The 17,745-nt window shown below is 56.8% G+C and overlaps 1 protein-coding gene across 1 annotated transcript; it reads left to right on the top strand.

The window, feature by feature from the left end:
* The first annotated feature begins 291 nt into the window (after positions 1–291).
* Positions 292–14,623, top strand: LOC112961822 (tyrosine-protein phosphatase non-receptor type substrate 1-like). The gene is made up of 8 exons (XM_026057403.1): positions 292–436; positions 7,676–8,026; positions 8,525–8,836; positions 8,983–9,336; positions 10,234–10,335; positions 11,367–11,388; positions 12,117–12,156; positions 12,979–14,623. Exons 1-8 carry the CDS (start codon positions 355–357, stop codon positions 13,231–13,233), a joined length of 1,518 nt encoding a protein of 505 aa, XP_025913188.1. The 5' UTR covers positions 292–354; the 3' UTR covers positions 13,234–14,623.
* The last annotated feature ends 3,122 nt before the right edge of the window (positions 14,624–17,745 follow it).

Below are 17,745 nucleotides of genomic sequence, written 5' to 3'. Positions count from 1 at the left end.
CCTTCCTCGTGGGCCCTCGGACGCCGGCATCCGGCTGGAAGCGGTGCCGGAGCGGGATGGGGCGCCGCTGACCGCGTGAGGYGGGCGATTGCCCCGCCGGCGCCAGGTAACGAAGACCTGGGCTTTGCTTTCCGTGCCTCCCCGACGCCGGTGCCTGGCTGGGCGCGCGGCGGCAGCTCGATTCCCGTTTCGCTCAAAACCAGCTGCATGTCGTGCTCTGTGCCTGCAGGCAGCGGGGGGGCAGCCCAGCCCTCCTTCCTCATTTTGGGGCTGAGAAGGGCAATTTCCTTTTCCATCTGCCATTCTAAACAAAAAAGGCTTCAAGTTGCTTTCTGTTCCCAGAAATAGCAAGCGATGGAGCTCCTCTCCAGCGTCTCCGGATCCTCCGTCTTGCCCCTGACCTGCCTGTTTCTCATCTCCCTGCATGCCTGGCCAGGTAAGCAATGGCTCCGACCTGCTGACATATTCGTGTACTCTTTCCAGAATGATTTTTTTTTTCCTCCTCTCTCCTTGGTCCTTGTCCCTTCTCTCTGCTGCCCCTCCACTCTCCTCCTGCACGTCTCCTGTACGGTGCATTATGCTGTCCCTACACATGCATTTTGTACGATAACCTTTTCATTAGATGACCTCCAGCGTGCTGATGGGAGAGGGGGATCTGCGGGATGGGGGAGCTCCCGGGGGACTGCGGGGCCGAGCCGGCTCTGCCCCCTCTCCGGCTTGCGGTGGTGGCCGCGCTCTGCAGTGTAGCTCTGCTCGGTTGCTCTGCTAGAAGCAAACTTGAAGGGAGACATTCCCCTTTCTAGTTAGATGAGGAAATTAGGCAGGGACAAGAGGCGGCATGTTGTTTCCACCCATTTGCCGAGCACCCTCTGCCAGCTATGCGAGAGGTAAATCTTCTCAAGCAACAGAGATTCCTGCCCAGCTGCTGCCCAGAGGAGAGGAAGGCAGAGCTGGTGAGGAAACGGGGTGCCTGCCTTCCTCTGCTGGCCTTTGAAGTTGTTTTTCCTGCTAACAACCCCATTTTAGCCTCTGTCRGCTTCTAACTCTTGCTGCTCTACTAAACTGTTGAGCGCCAAAGCAGTGGGGTTTGCACCACGCCGTCGCCCTGCTGGCGCGCTGCCTCCACCGCCCAGCCCATGCTGCGGAGCTGCTGCTTCCAGCTCCAAGCTCAACCTGCCCCAGGCCACCTCGGGGGTCCTGCTGCCAGCCTCTCAGGTGCCAAAGCTCTTTCCAAGGCTTGTGGCTCTTCTGGCCCCTTGCGAAGGCTCGGAGGTTCAAAATGAAAGGGAAGGATCAAGGTTTATTCCTCTCCCTGCCTTGTTTCCCTTCCCTTGATGGGAGTGAGAAGTTTATTGACCTACCAGGAACTGAGCCCTGTGGTGGCTGCTGCTTTCAAGGATATTTCATTTTAGTGCTGTTAAACTTGTGTGATATTGCTAAGAAATCTTTCTCCTTCCTGCTCTGTGCCCATGTGAAGGGGCAGTGCTTTTTTTTATAACCTTGTGGGCCAACAGCAATTCACCGAGTTCAGGAGCATCTTGCCGCTGGGAATTTTGCCTAGTCTTTCCAAATCTTGCATTTTCCAGCTGGAACCTTCTGTAAATTTACAGCCTAGGTCTATTTTTAAAATCCTAGAGTCTCTTCTGCTGGTCTTTGGCTCTCCCCAAGATCACCACCAAGCCTCTGGCCCATCGTGCTTTGCCCACCTCTGGGCACCTACACCCGCTTCTGCCCTTGGAGCCGAGCTCCTGGCTCCTGCTTGGATGGGACACCTTGTTACTGTACTGTGTGCTCTTCTCAGCTGTCCCACATGACGGGTGGATGAAAGCTGCTATCTTGCAGGCTGATCAGAAATGTTTACCATCAAAGCTTTATTTCGACAGAGACTTGAGCCTGACTCTGCAAAAASTTGAGCAGAAAGCAAATGCTTTCAGCACAACACTCCTTCCTTTCTGAGTTGCTTGATCACAACTGAGAAATGTTGGCCCAAAGCTGAAAACTCTGAGCTGCTGAAAGCCAAGAAGGCTTTGGCTGTGACTTCCAGCTTCTCAATGAACCATTACAATTTCCTACCAGAAATGAATAGCTAAAACAAAGCTGTTCCRTTTAATCAAATGTGGCCCCAGAGTAAAGAACCTGATACTTCCAAGCCAGAGCCATAGAGAAAGACCATCCTGGCTCCCTGATGGGGCAAAGGCGCTGGGTTAGAGGTAATTTGTACCAATGATTTCAGATGCGAATATGCAGACTTCTTACCACATAGGTATCCAGTTCAGACACTGCAGTGATCCCTCCTGGGGCCGCTGATCAAACTGTCTGCTGAACTCTGGAGGACCTGGCACAGCCTCCTGCTGCTGGAGGAAGGCTGCTCCAACAGGCTTCCTGGGGAAGCAAGGGGAAAAGGGAAAATCCAGTGGGATATTTTTTCTGTAAGGCCGAAAAAGAGCAAAATGAGCAAAATTGTTTGAAAAGAGGAAAATTGCAAAGTCCCCTTGCAAAATCTGAGCCATGTAGGTTTTTCTCAAGTGAGGGACTTCAGCTACATCTCCTGGGGACTCCAAGGAGGAGGAAATCTGTTTGGTTTTGGGGCTTTGGCTTTAAAGCTGAATTTCTCCTAATGTTGTAGGAAGGAAGCTCAAATGGTGGCTGTGCATGACCTGATTCTTCTTCTGATACCATGTATATAAAATATGGCCTTTACTGTAACMCTCCCTGAGCCTGTCTGGAATCTGCATAGCACTGTATAACTATCTCTGGATTTTTCCTTGTTTTCCTGAGCTGCAAATTCCAGGCTCTTTTTATAGTCAGCACCTGTTATTTTCCTTAATGGGGAACCCCACTGCAGGTGAAATCCCAGGCATTGAACCTGGCAAATTATTTTGGGGCTGCTTTGCGCGTCAGGACATTCATTCAGCGGGTGACAGTGATGTGACTCCCAAATGCTAGTGGCCAGCTGCACATTTCCTCTTGAGCATGTGGCCTTCCTTTAGCAGTCCTAAAACTCCTTACCAAGCTACTTCTGAAGAAAATCTATTTTTACCAGAACCTATTTAAGCACTCTCTCCTGAATTAAACCTCAGCCTCTTGCAATCTGTTCGGTATCAAATACTTCAAAAGGTGCAATACAGGGGGGAAAAAGTGTCGCGGAGACAGAAAACTTCCACCACAGTGGGAGAGCAAGGCACTGTTCTGCTCTCAAACTAAACAAAATAAAGGGATTATTTTGGGTGGGTGCTGCCAGATCAGGTTCGGCACTGCCTGTGCTTGTGCCTCTTCTCTGGGCTGGGAGTGCTGTAACGCACTTGACCCGTGCCGCTTCCCACCATCACTTCCTGCGCGCTCCGGGCCCGCGTTGCGAGGATGCCCATGGGAAACGGTCGGGTGGTGGTTTCGGGGCTCTTAAACCCTTTGCTAATTCTGGAGTGTGGGATAGAGCAGATCAGAGGGTCAAAGCATCTAAACTCCCCTTGATCTCGGCAGTAAAAGGATTGCACTTTGTAAACGGTCAGAATGGTCTTCTAAGAAAACAGCTTCATCAGATGAAGCTATCAGATGTGGTGGATAGGAAGCAATTTTTGCATGAAGGTTTTGCATGAACGTTTGCTGTAGAGCAAAACACAGTGAGAAGRAATCCTCTCGTACGCACTAGGTGTTTGCAGCATGAAGATCTCACGTGATCTTGTGCACGGGACATGAGCACATGGCGCATGTGGAAGCGCCGGGATTGTCCGTGCCACCGGGAATACCTGCTGGCGAAGGGCTTGGTGGGCCACCGGCCTCAGCAGCTTGCCCGTGGGAACACCTAGAAAAAAGGAAGGAAGAAATCTTCTGTTTGGCTGCAAGGGGAAGCTGCCTTCACTGGGGGAAGGGAGAAGCTGGAGTTTTGCTGGAAAGTTTGCATTTTTCTAACTTGTGTATTCTGGGTTGTAGAGCAGCTTCCCCTTTGTGTGGTCTCACGGCGAGGGGGAGGGGAGYGGCTTTGCAGGCTGGTGTTGGAGTTTGAAGCCATTTTGAGCCAAGCGGTGGGTCAAATCCACTCCCTCGGGGGAGGAGTAGGGAGGCAGCGAGGCATGGGGGGAAGCAGGGCAGCTGTGCGCGGTGGCTCGAGGGACTGTCACGGGCTCGTTAGCTGGGCGCTGTAAGCTGCTCTTGTTAAGGCAAGGTGGTGTTAATGCGGTGTAACGCTGACAGAGCTCGTGCCCGACAAACCTCCTGCACGCCCCAAGAGCTGTGACCGAGAACGCCAGCTGGGCACATCCGCGGGAGCACCGAAATCCGCTAGACTGGAGCCAAGCGGCTCACAGCAGAAACGGGCAAAAAAACGCATTTTACTCCCAACTGAGAGGCTATTTAGAGTTGCGTGGCATTTCTGAGGTGACCAAGGAAGCAAAAGCCACCTGCAAAGCCTCCTGGCAGCCGGCACCGACAGCAGCACGAAGTCCCTTGTTCCTTGGCAGCTTCATGGCTGCTCTCGAGGCACCAGTGCTGGGCAAAACGCAGCTGGTGGTGGCAGAGCCAGGCAAAAGCATGCTAGATATGTAGATATATATATATATATTTATATATATATTCCCCCATCATGGGGAAGGTGGCAGTGTGTTTGCATCCTTCGCACCAGCTCCAACTTGCCCACGCAGCTGGACCGTGCCCTTGCTGCTGGCCTCAGCTGCGCTCCAGCTCCGCGGGCCCCGGCACAGGCACTGCCCCTGTCACTCCGCTCCCCGAGCGCCTCGTGCGGCTCGACAGATGGAGAGAGGGAGGATGAAGAGGAAGCGCCGGCGGCTCTGTCGTGCGCTCGATGAGCCTACGTGCCGCGCACCCGGGGCGGCTGCGGCGTGCTGGCTCTCTTCCCGGCAGGGGAGGCTTCTCCCGGTGTGTGGGGCCTGGCAGACGTGGGTCAGCCTCGGCCTTGGCGCCCATGGGGAAGCCGCCTCTCCCTGGGTGCAGGCCCTGTTGCCATGGCAACCTGCCTGGGCCGGGGGCTGCCATCTTGGGTGCTGCCTGGGCCGCCATCTTGGCGGAGGCCGTGGGGCGCTGGGGGCCACTGTGGTGAGCGAAGCCCTTTCCACACTGCAAACGAGCCATGAGGCAGCGTGAGCTTTGCTTGCCTAACAGTGGGGTGAATAACAAACATCTCCCCGGGAGGAACATGGGCAGCGGGGCCATGAGGCCTGCAGAGGGACGGGGGGCCCCACACCAGGGCAGCTCTGCCTGGCCGCCCATGCTGGGCTGTGCCGTGCACCCCACGGGGTTGCTCGCGTGGCCCCGGGTTAGGGGCGAAGCCACAAGCCGGAGAGAGGGACAGTGGGTATTTCTGTGCTTTCAAACTTCCCCTCTGCGTTGCTCAACTGCTGTTTGCGAAAGGGCAGCCAGCGATGGAGGCGCGGGGCCGGGCGCGAGCACCRGCTCGGCACTGTGCGCGGCGGTCAGCAGGTTTTATCTGAGAAACGCAGGCACGAGGGAGCAGTTCGTCTTGCTGAAGCCCAGGCTGTCGCTGCTCAGACAGAAAATGGAGGCTCAGCCTGAACGGTGCATGCTCAAATATGACAGAAACCAGGTTTCCACCTTTCCGGGCTCGTCTTTTGGGACGAGCTCGTCTCGGTGCCACGACTGCGCTAGCCTTGCTGTGGTTTTGAAGGGATATGTCAAGGGCCTGAAGCTTTCAGCTGTGGACATCAGTCTGTGAAAGGAATGAGGTGCCACAGGCTTAACTCTGAGCAAAAAGGTTTAGTCTGTGGAACTCGATGCCAGAAGAAATATCACCCTTGATAACTCTTTGGCCGGATCAAGTATTTACTTAAATGGGTAGTGAGAATGTTTGTGAGTACGTAAAATGAGGCTGAAAATCACAAGGGCTTAACAACTCCCCACAACCCTCAAGTCTCAATGTGGGAACCAACAGCTGACTGAAAGGACTGGAGAAGCTTTTCCCACAGCAGGTCCTTCTGAGAAGGTCCTGTTAAGGATGTTTTCTTTTATTGAGCTGATGGCTGCAGTCTCGCACASAGGCAGGGCAGGGTTTCTTGGCATGAAGCTGACTTTCTGCTAGAGAAGGACCTTCAGCAGGGCTGAAGTGGTTCCAAGGGGAGCCTTTGCAGGAGTCACTATCCTTTGTTTTACGGTGTGAAAGATTTGGGGTGCAGCTGCAGCCCTCCACCCCAAAACACAGGAGACCAGGGCTTCGTGATACAGCTGCACCACAGCGAACACAAAGCCACCACTCGCATCCAGTGGCCCTGATCCATATGCTCCTAACACCAATCAACTGCAATGGGAATTACATGTTCAGATACAACAGTCTTTAGTGTGTGACCAGYGACACTGTTTGTGTGCTGCCTGTCAGCTCCAGGAATGTGGCGGTCGGCAATGCCTGGCCCTTGCTAGGGCTCCTGTTACCGGCAGGAGAATTTACACAACTCTCTCCCGCTTCTCTCCTGCATGGCTTAAAAATGTTCCCTTAAGCAATGACATGTATTGAGATCTTATTCAATTAAGTTGCAATAACTATATTGGTATGACAAGTGTTGCCAAAATTAATACATCAAGGAGCTGTGTGTGTAGGCTACAGAGTGTCTGTGATATTGCAGCTGTTTTTATGAAGCCTGGAACGCGGCATTGCTTATGGCTTCTGGTGGGCTGAGCCGGCCTGCCTGCTCCTTCTGCCTAGCTTTTGCGAGGCAGGTCTTACCTGGATTGCAGGGAGTTCAGTCCTGCCATCCCTGCTGGTTCCGGCTATAATTCCACCCAAGGCTGCTTTTACTATTGCCTACCAGAAGGGAAACTAGAGGAAATTCTCCCTGCCTGACTGTACATGTACAAAGGTGTGTTTGCACCCTTGTTTGCATAGGCAAGGGGACACTCGGGCACACTAGCTGGCCAGGCACAGTGCGTTTCTATTTGCACTGCAAAGGSCAATGCAGTCAGCTGGATTAGGAAGCCGCGTTATTGAGATGCTTCAAAGGGAACAGATTTCCTCTATCGGTGACAAGTAGGAATAACTTCTGCCTAACTGGGGTGGGCTTCAGCTTGTAACTGTGCTCTGGTAGAACAAATCGGGACTGGAGTTCAATAGAAATTAAAGATCAAGTGTGGAAAATGTGGTATTACATCCACATCTGTGAAGAGAGCTTGCTTTTGGAGTTTTGTGTTTTATGCCCTTGTTTCYTCCTGACTGATCAAGATGGATGGCCCATAACATGGGACACAGCAGGGCATGCCAGTAAGACTCAGCAGTTGGGATTTGTTTGATGTTTTGGCTCTACAGAGTACTAGACACTGTCATCTGATAAAGATGCAGCTGTCTCAACTTCACTGCTGAGGCCTGCAGTCGGACAGAGCTGTGTGCCTGCTCRTATAAGCCGAACCTCTTCCACAGGCTGGCCTGCTTTGGAGTGCTGGCCCAGGGCTTTGGCACAGTCTTGTCACCCTCAGTCCCTGCTAACTCTCTTGTGCATACCTGTAAACTTGGCCCCATCCCACTACAGCAGTGGGCCAGAGCATGGCAGTGGGAGCTTTGCAGGGCTCTGATGCTGGGGAGGGCTCTGAAGGCAAGCAAAGAGCCTGGACTGGTACTTGGGTTGCCAGTTGTTATTGAGGGAAGAACTCTACTAAGACCAGGGCCACAGGGCACCTCCTGCATTTGAGGAGTACATAACTGAGTTTGGTTTTACTCCAGGTGCTGATGCCCGGGCAAAAAGGAGCTTACAGCTGCAGCAGCCCCAGGAGGAGGTGTCGGTGTCCGTGGGGCAGACGCTCACCCTGCACTGCAGCATCTCCGGAGATAATCTAGCAGGACCTGTGAAGTGGCTGAAGGCTTTGGGCAGCAAGAATCAGACCATTTATGATCAAAAAGGCTACTCCCCCCGCGTAACAAGGGCAGTGAATCTGTCCAGCACAAATTACACCATCCACATCAGCAACGTCCAAGTCGAGGATGCTGGGACCTATTACTGTGTGAAGTTTAGGAAAGGAGACGAGCAGGATGAGGTGTATTTGTCGGGACAGGGCACGAAGGTGCTTGTGCGCGGTGAGTGGAGCTTTCAGCCCCGCCACGACTCCCCAGAGCAGCTGCCAGAGGGGAACCAGCCCTGCCGGGCGCAGCCGCCCTCGGTCGCGGCGGGCTCTGGTCCCGGGGCGAGCGGGGCTGGGCGGGGGCCCTGCGTCCCCTCCCCTGCCCAGGCCACCTTCCCTGCCGGCAGCAGGAGCCAGCAGGCGCCCCAGGCGCATCGCGGGGTCCCTCCTGGAGAGCTGCCTGGCAGCCAGGGGCGCAGGCTGGGCAAAGCCGCCTTCCCCGATCCCCCGCAAAGCCCTCGCCGCTCGGCTCTGCTCCAGGAACGGCCCACGGGGGGGTCGTGCGGGGCCCTTCCCCAGCTGTGACCGTGTCCGTGTCCGTCCCCCAGCACAGAGCGCTCCGCCTGCRGCAGGAGCCCCCRTTTCCCTCTTGGCGCGGAGCCCTGTGCTCCCGGGGGTGAGGGCTGCGGGGAGCAGAGAGCCTGCCCCGATGGGTAAATGCTTCTCCCCGCAGCCAGCCCTGCCTCGATGGCTGTGTCCGGGCCTGAGCACAGAGCGGAGCCGGGGAGCTYGGTGCGTTTCACCTGCACGGCCGGAGGCTTCTTCCCCAGAGAAATCGGTGTGAAGTGGCTCAAAAACGGGGCCCCGATGAYGGCTCCGCAGCCCCAGGTCACCGCTGGGCAGACGAACTCCTACAACATGTCCAGCACGGCGGAGGTGACCCTGCAGGCTGCCGACGTCCGCTCCCAGCTCACCTGCGTGGTCAATCATGCCACTCTGAGAGCCCCGCTGACGAGGACGTACAACCTCAGCRAYGCTGTGCGAGGTGAGGGCTCGGCGGGGATCGTCGCTCCAAGCATCCCGCTCCCGGGGCGAGGAGCGSGGCTCCTTGTGGGGAAGGGGCCTGGGYGGAYRCAGGCAGYGGGTTGCAGAGCCGGGCGGATGYTGGGCACCAAGCGCTTCTTTTTGCAGTGCCCCCCACCGTGCGTGTGCTCACTGAGCCGCCAAACCCCGTCGAGGTGAACAAGACTGTGAACTTCACCTGCTCCGTCGAGGGGTTTTATCCAGAYGCRGTGACCCTCACCTGGCTGGAAAACGGGATGRAGGCAAATGYGGGGAGACSCCCCCGCCYAARAGAGACCTCCCAGGGGACGTTCRAGCTGCGGAGCCTCCTGGAAGTGCAAGCGACAGTGGAGAAGAATCAGTCCGTGTTCACCTGCCAAGTGGTGCACGACTCCCAGAGCCCCGTCRGCAGCGCTGTGACCCTGCAGATCGCCATGCCGGCTGCTGACCAGGGAGCAAGTAACCAGTCCCTCGCGGATAAGGGTGAGTGTGAGCCTGCCGCCGGCCTTAAGGATGCAGTCCCTGAGGAGGAGGCTGTTAGCTCTTGTCCTCCTGAGAAAGCTCAGTCCCACCAGAATCCTGYGCGGGATAATAAGAGCCGGCCCAGCTTCAAACGTGTTCTGCTTTCCACTCTCTTGGCACCGTCCTGAGCTCCTGCTCCCGTTACAACACGGGCTAGGCAAGGTCGAGCATCCCCATGGGATGCAGCCATCAGGAGCAGAGCTCCCATCAGGCTGAGCCCTTCTCCCCACTGTGCTGTTTAACCTGCTGCTCGGAGAGCAGCGCAGAGCCCACCCCACGCCTGCTAAGGCCTGGCTCCTCGGGGCCGGTGGGGCTTGGTGAATTCAAGTCACCAGAACTCGTGAGCACTGGCCCAGGTTTCAGTGCGCTGTAGCTCTGGCCCAGCAGGACCAGCCCATCACAACCAAGGCCAGCAGGTTTGAGGACATGAAACCTGTCTCCATATCAGGGCGGATGCTGCTAGGACCTGAATTGTTGTCCCTAGCAGTCAAGGCGTCACCACCCCAAGGCCTCCCCTCCCAAACTGTTCTCCCACAGCACTGGACTGGTGACCTGACACCATCAGGGCCTTTTCCAAATTTGCCAGGATCACTCCTGCATGTGCCCTGCCCAGCTGAGTCTCCCACCCAGTCCTGTGCAGCCCCAAGCCAGGACTTGGCTGTCAGGCCCTGGAAAGGGACAAAGCCAAGGAGCTGTCTGTCCCAGGAACTGTGCTGCTTTTGAGCCCCTTTATGCTGCCAGGCATAGCAGGGAAGCAGGGAGCCTCCTTCTCACCAGCTGTAAAGATGCAGGAAGTCATGCTGGTACTRGCATTTGCAGACCTGTGGTGGCATCTGTCTTGTCTCATTCTCATTTCAGACAATTTAATCCCCATATACATCGCAGTGGGAGTGATCTGCACCGTGCTGGCACTGCTGGTGGTTGCTATTCTCTACCTTATCCGGGCAAAACAGAGCAAAAGTAAGGAAATCAAGTGTGTCAGGGAAAGCAGCTGCTTCCCACCTGTTTCTTCCTCTTGAGTGTCAGTGCTTTGACTCTAAAACTCATGGCAGTAGTAGTGCAGCTCCTGGAGAAAGGGGACAGCAGAGCAGAATTGAACAGGTTATTTGCAAACTGCTGGGGAAACATCTGCCTGGTGCTGCCACATGCCAGTTCCTATGCTTTGCAGGGATCTGACACCTGAGAAACCTGACTAGGCCCACGAATTCAGGTTGGCTTCATCAGAGCAGAATCGCATTCATGRTCTTCAAGACTGACCTTCTCTGCTAACACCTGTATTTCTCTACCAGGCCTGACCTCTAACTGCCCCAAGCTGTGCTGCTCCTGCCAGTACCCTTGGCTGTGGCAACACTACTTTCCCACTAAGCTCAACTTGGTGCTATTCACCATGAAGAAGGGCTTCCCATGGCTTCTGGAAGGTCCTGGCTGGCTGTGTGTTGGGTTCCTGCAGCCAAAGCTACCGCTTTCTCCTGCAACACAGCCAGGGTCTCCAGGTTTCCTGACACCTAATCCTGAGGGGAGGCTGAGGAGGAGGGGGTGAAGTGGTTGGCAGGAGCAGGAGGGATGCCAGGAATGAGTCTCTACCTCCTCTGCTTTGTCCTAGAGCCTCCTAGGCCTGAACATCTTCAAGAATGGTAGGAAGTCATTAAATTTAATCTCATTGAGGACTTTTGATAAGATGTCTCAGAGCTCTAATACTGCCAGGACCAGCCTCCTGGCCTGCTACTGTACTTATTCAGCTAGGCTACCAGTAACCGTGTCAAATATGCTCTTTATTCCTTTTGCACAAGATCTGCATAAAACATCTAACACCACCCTAGATCTCCTGCCCTCTACCATGAAAAGTTCTGCAGTAATGAAGTGAAATTTCAGAAAAATGCCTCTGGAAGAACATGTGCATCTGCTTTTGCAGCAGTCTGTGTGCATGGGCTCATATGCCTTCGGGTAACTGGGGGTTACCTTTGTTTCCTAAACTCTCTCTCTTTTGGCAGGTAAAAGCTCCCCATCTGTTAGGTAAGTGCTGATTTCTCTATTCACCRAATCATTGAATTATCTGAGGGTGCTATGAGCTGGACATCTTCAGCCTGGAAACGGGTACTTTGGGATCGGGACTGAGCAAGGAGCACAGCTAATGTCTCTGTGTGACTGCTTCCTTGGCAGTGTGGCCTGCTCCCCTGGCAGCTCTCCCAAGTACTCACTGCTTGAGGTCACTTCTTGTGCTTGGACAAGGTCACAGATGTGCAGAGAGGGTGTTTCCTCATGGTCAGCAGAGCTGGATCCCAAAAACTGTTGTGAAAGAGGTAGGAGCCCAAGCTCCTGGGGGGGAAAAGCATGTGGGAGATGTCTCCTGCTAGGAGACATGCAGCTTCTGGTCTGGCAGCTGATCTCCCAGGAAGCTGTTCTGTCACAGCACCACTGAACTTTGCAAGACCAGCAACTGAGCCTCCATCCTCCCTGCTCACTAAGTGACCTCACACCCAAATGCTTAGCTTTTGGTGAGGCTGAACAAATAGATGGGAGCTAAGTCCCCAGCCTGCAGAAATGTGGCTGTGGGGAAGGAGACCAGCTGAGGGAGTGAATGCTCTCTGGTGAGGACATACCACTCAGCTGAGTGGCACTGTTGGAAGGACTTTGTTTCCCATCTGAACCAGGGCTGGAAACTGTCCCCCAGCTGCTCTGTCACTAGTAAAGAGGCAACAGGGCACTTCATTGATTGGATTTGTTTTGTTTTCCCTCTCCAGGTTACATGAGCCAGAGAAGAGTAGTGGGGCAGCTACCCAGGTGTGTAGCTTAACTCTTGGAATTGGGGAGGGGAGAATAACCAGGAAAATTCCAGATGCTGGAGCAGAACTTGATGGTTCCTGCATAAGTGTCACTCTGCTGTGGCTGATGAGAAGGAGGGAAAAACTACCCCTGGGGATGGGGATAGCTACTTCCCAGTATCTTTTCTGCCTTTGCCCCCTCTCCTCTTTCTCCCAGGAAAGTCTGGGTTTATTATGACTAGAACCAGCTGTGCAATAGCCAAGGAAGCTATTTGTGGAGTTGTTTTGCATTTGGTGACGCAGTTATGAGCAATGTCGTGATCAGCAGCAATCTGTCCATCCCACCCAGCCTCTGCTGGCTCCCATATAAGCAGCACACAGCTGCTCTTGCTGGGCAGGCCTTACCCATTCCTAAATGGCCTAGACCATGCTACCTTTGGCATCCCTAAGGGCACCCACAGGGTGACAGTGGTGATTGCAGTGGGGCCCTCACAGCGCAATGAACTGCAAAATCTGGGTGTCCTCCTCTGAGCCCCATCTGCCAGGAGACACCTCTAAGATCCTGGCTAGTGGTTCTTGTTAGCTCTAAACTAGCCATTGCTGCCACTGGACGGGGTAATTTGCTGAAGACAGCATGGGGGAAAGGCACTGCTACCAGATCATTCCGGTCTGCTGCTGGCATCCTTCCCATTTTACAGGTAGAGAAACCAAGTTGTCCCAGGTTGAGTTGAAGTAGAATTGGCTCTTCTGATTTGGGTTGGCATGTGCAGTGGGGATGAGGAAACTTTCATTACTATTTCCCTTGCCCTGTCAGAAGAGAAACTCTTGTTATCTCACACAGGAGTCTGATCCCAATAACCTGACCTATGCAGACCTGAACTTTGACAAAGAAAAGAAGAGTATCCGTCGGATCATTGAGATGAGTCAGCAATCCGAGTATGCCTGCATCCAGACCAGCCAAACCCCTGCCACTGATGACAACCTCACCTATGCTGACCTAGACATGGTCCATCTCAGTAAGGCACCCAAGAGGCCTGACCCTCACCCTGAGGAAGCCGGCTCAGAGTATGCCAGTGTCCAGATCCAGAGGAAGTGAGCAGGGCTGCAGCTGGCTGGGGCTCATGGGGGGTTGGTGATGTGCAATGGGGGCCCTCTGCCTTGAGGGAGCAGCCCTGGTCCTCCATGGGTGGATTTTGACAGCGGCACTGAATGAGTGTTGTGGAGATGTATGTTGAGGTATGGTACCTGTGTTTTGGGATGGAAATGCTGTCTACAGCACTGGGAGGCTACTGCAGCCCATTGCAGCTGCATCATCAACTGGGAGTTTGCACCCCTTCCACAGAGACCCTGACTTTGACCTACAACACAGCGGGCACCTCAGTCCCTGGACTGCTAACTCTCTCTTTGYGATCCCTCACATGGCTGAGGAGGCCTCTCAGCCTCAGTGCACTGGATTTGATTGCAAGTGTGTTAAGTTGCTTGGAACGTCTTTCCAGCTATCCTCTCTCCTGACCAAGGGCCGCATCTGGGAGAAGCAGAGCTCTCTGCAGCTTGTCAGGAAGCTTGAGCTGGGCTGAGGGGACCTGGGCACTCTGCTTCAAACCAGCCTTCTGAAGGAAAAAGGGCTACTGTGGGACCTGAGCCATGGCAGAGTGCTCTGTGTTGCTGTTTGAGGTCGCAGAGTGTGTAGCTGCCTGGGTGAAAGTAACCTGCCTGGCAGGAGATGTTGCTGCTTGGCCAGGCTTGTTGTGACTTCCCACAGTGATCCTGTCTCTAGCAGAGACCTGCTGGGGAGCCAGCTCTACTGTCTCCTGGGGCTCTCCTGCTGCTCGGTCTGGGAGAGCACAGTGTGTGGAACAGTAACTATGGCTTTAAAGGAAGGACCTAAGTGTCCACCTGTCTTTCTTCCTAAGTGTCTCTTCTGTGGGACCTCAGTCTCACTAAGGCCAATAAAACCCTTAGGCTGGGAAGGCTTGCGAGAAAGCTGCAGTTCTGCTGGCTCTCTCCTGTCACCCTGTCCAAGAAGGCTCCTGAGGAGCACAGTCTCTCCCATGCTGCCAGAGTTCCAGGCTGAACAGCACCCAGACAAGGACTGCAGCTCCCAGGCTTGCATCTCTGGCTCAGAGCCTCCCTCTCATGAGAGCTTTCCCCCTAACTGGGACAAACCAGCCTTCTCCTGGACTTGTACAAAGAGTCCAGCCCCCGCTCTGCTTCTGAGCACCAGCTGAACTGGGATTTGGGTGCCTTCAGCACCTCCTTTTAGCCAGCCCCATGTCCCCTGCCACCATCCTGCTCTTGTTCATGAGGAGAGCATGTGGGAACAGAAGGGATCCCAAAAGGGAAGGCTTCCCCRCAAATAACATATAACATGTTTTGACTGTTTGACATGTAACTGTTAATTTTTAGAGTTAAAAACCAATGTTTTGTGTGTTGTATGTGGGTGTACTGCTGTGTACTTAGCACTAGGATAAAATGTGCAAAAATAAGACTAAGGCCTCAGTAAAGACCCCCTAAACCCCTTAGAGTTTCAGAGTCTTACGCAGCCCTCCCTGACCTCTGCTGGAGAGGCTGGGGGCTGGGGCGGAGAGGGCTGGCAGGGTCTCTCCAACGAGACCTGCAGCGTGTGGGAACAGGCTCTTCCATGTCTTGCAGCTGAGCATCCCTGCCCTGGCTCGCCCCTCCTTCCCTGAGGATGCGGAGCGAGGGCCTGGGGCCACAGTCCTGCGCAGGCCAGGCTGCGCCACGAGGGCTGTGCCAGCTCCCCGCAGTGTCTGTGCGCCCTCGGTGGCAGGCGGGGTGCCACCCCCATACACACATGTCTGAGGGCAGGGAGCGAGGAGGGAGTCCCAGAGACGTGGTGATGCTTTGAGAGCTACGTCACTGCTTGTACAGATCACAATTTTTTTTTTTTGCTTGCAAGATATTTTTGTAATAAAAGTGAAAAGTCTTATGCTGCTCCTGTGCATCAGAGCATCCCCCRCCACGTGCTCAGGGCTGTCGGGTTGTCACCTGCGCTTCCTAACCAGGCACGGCACAGCCGCGGGCTGGGACGGGGTCAGCCAGCCTTGCCGCGGTGCATCCTCCAGCGAGGTGGGAAGGCTGCATCCAGCACAGCCTCGCAGCACCTCCAGGGAATAACGCTTGTCCGCACTGCGGCTGGAGGAGGAGGTGAGCAGTGTATAGCCTAGGGCGAGGTGGGGAGGGGGGGATGTTGCTGCTGGCCTTGCCCAAACAGCGGGAGGGGAGGGAAGAGCCCGGAGCAAGCCCTGCTCAGCCTCGGCCGGTGCTTGGACAGCACTTCAGGGCTGGCTCCATGCACAACCCCTCTCCTCTAGGTCTTTGGGCGACCCCCTTCCCGGGGAGGTGAACCGGAGCCGGCTCATCCCTCTCCCAGGCTGGGGAGCGTGTCAGTGCTCTGCAGTGACCTCCGCCTCGGGGGCGGCAGCTCAGCTGCGTCCTGAGCGTGAGTCAGTGTCACCCCCCAGGGCTGGGGAACGGGGGCGGGAGGCTTCCTGTAGCGACGCGAGATGCGGCTGGAAAGGAGAAGTTCAAAGGGGAACGCGGCGCCCRGCCTCGGCTTTCTCTGCGCAGAGCTGCCGCGATCCAGGTCACGCTGTCCTTAAAGCACCAGCAGGACGGGGATGGCTTGGCCGCCGCGCTCAGCCCTGCCGCCTCCTTCCTACGCGGCTCGGTCGAAGCTGCAGCCTGGGACCCCCTGCGGCAGCCCGGGGATTCGTCCCCCCCACCTTGGCCAGGGCTGTTTGGGCACCGGCCAGTTCTGCTCGTTCAGCGGCAAGAGCAGAGGTGCYGTTGGGGCTCTCCCAGACCCTTCTCCCCGCGTGGGCTGGTGCATGGGTGGTTTGGGGAAGCGCTTCCCGACGCGGCCGGAGGCTGCACGCAGCCTGCCTGGAGGCCGGGGCAGCCCTGCGGGCCGGGCCAGCGCCGGCGGCAGACGCGGAGCTTTCCAGGAGATGTCTGCTAAGACCTTCCCTTTCCTCCCCCAGGGAGGACGGAGGCCGGCATCTGCTATAGCCGGATTTCCTGATGCAAACCCTGCCCTGGAGCAGCACCCAGCCCTTGCTCCCCACTGGGTGCTGCTTGGGGGGAGGGGGGGCGGGCAGGGCCCCCCACTCGTGTCCGGCAGCCAGCATGCACGGTGAGGCCGTCCTGCACCCACCCAGCCACAGGAGCCCTGCTGGGGGGTGGTCCAAGCAGGAAAGGGGGGGCACGGGCTGCGGCATCCCTCCCCGCACCTGCCACGCTGCGCGCAGAGTGCCACCAAGTGCTGCCTGCGGGCCTTGCAGGGGACACCGTGTCGGGGACACCCGTGCTGGGGACACCCGCACCTGCCCACCGCTCCCGGCCATGCCGCCAGCCCGCATGCACCCCATCCGAGGCTGGGCCATGCGTCTCCCACCCGCAGGGTGTTCTGGCTCTCCTCTCACCGGAGCTGGACCCCCCTCCCAGGACACTGCAGCCCCCTGTCGTAGGCGTCCCTGCAGCCTGCCGGCCCGGAGGGCTGCAACCCAGCCTGGAGCGCTGGCCGCGGTGTCCCCGGCATGGCCAGCGTTGCCTGCAGGCTGCCTGCACGCCATGCATCACCCACCACCCTCCTCCTCCTCCTCCTCACTGCACCTCTCTCGCGCACCGCGGGCTGTGCCATGGCCCCGCTCTGCCTGCCCCGCGTGGGGCTGTAGCCCCAGCCCGGAGKCCRCCTGGCCRGAAGGGTCCCGAGGGYTGGAGGTGCCGGGGGAAGACGCGGCTCCCCTGTGCCCGGCCGGGGCCGAAGCAGACGCTCACCACCCGCTCGACTTCATTGGCAGCTTCCTTTTATTCACTGGACGGAAGGGATGGAGGGGACGGGGTGGGCAGTGGGACTGGCCCTACCTCGAGACACGACGAGCCGCAACGTTTATTCTCGGAACGGCAGTGACCTGCGGGGACAGATGGACGCCGGGATGACAGGGACACGGAGAGCGGCTCAGGGGAGCGGGAGGGGGGGGTTGCGCTCAGCCTAGCGCCGCGTCCCCCGACGGCGGCCGTTCCTTGGCCTTGCCGCCTGCCCCGACACGGACGCTGGGACCATGTCGGCAGGAGCCGCCAGCTGCACCGGCCATCTCCCRGCCAAGAGGGCCTGATCCTGCTCCGGCTCATCCCTCCCGGGGCTGGGAGGCTGCTGCGGYGACCGTGGCTCCGTGCATGGTTTCCAGCCCTTCTGCGTCTCTGCAGCCACGGGGGGGGGGCGGGGAGCAGGGTGATCCGCGCGAGCCCGGCTTGCAGCAGCGATCCCTAAATTAGCCACCGCGGTGCCCTGGGCGAGACCCCCACGGAGCACGGACGCCGGGCAGCCAGGCATGTCTTCAGCAGCCAGATGGGAGATGCCGTCCCCTCCGTGCACGGGGTCCCCAGGGGACGGGTAGGTGCAGTGAGGGGGTTGACGGGGGGGGCAGAGCCGGGGCTGCCTCCGTCGGGGGTGCAGCAGCACCCAGCCCGTGGTCTGTGGAGGGATGAGGCGGGGGCAATGCCGGCGGCAAAGCCGGTGGCGCTGGGCTGAGCGCGGGATGGGGCCGGGGTGGGGGGGACGACGCCGTCTCTATAGGTCCAGGCT

This window comes from Apteryx rowi, unplaced genomic scaffold (assembly GCF_003343035.1).
Source record: "Apteryx rowi isolate R43461 unplaced genomic scaffold, aptRow1 scaffold_0, whole genome shotgun sequence".
NCBI classification, from domain to species: domain Eukaryota; kingdom Metazoa; phylum Chordata; class Aves; order Apterygiformes; family Apterygidae; genus Apteryx; species Apteryx rowi.
Note: the sequence above shows the minus strand (reverse complement) of the source record. Positions and strands in the feature narration are given on the sequence as shown.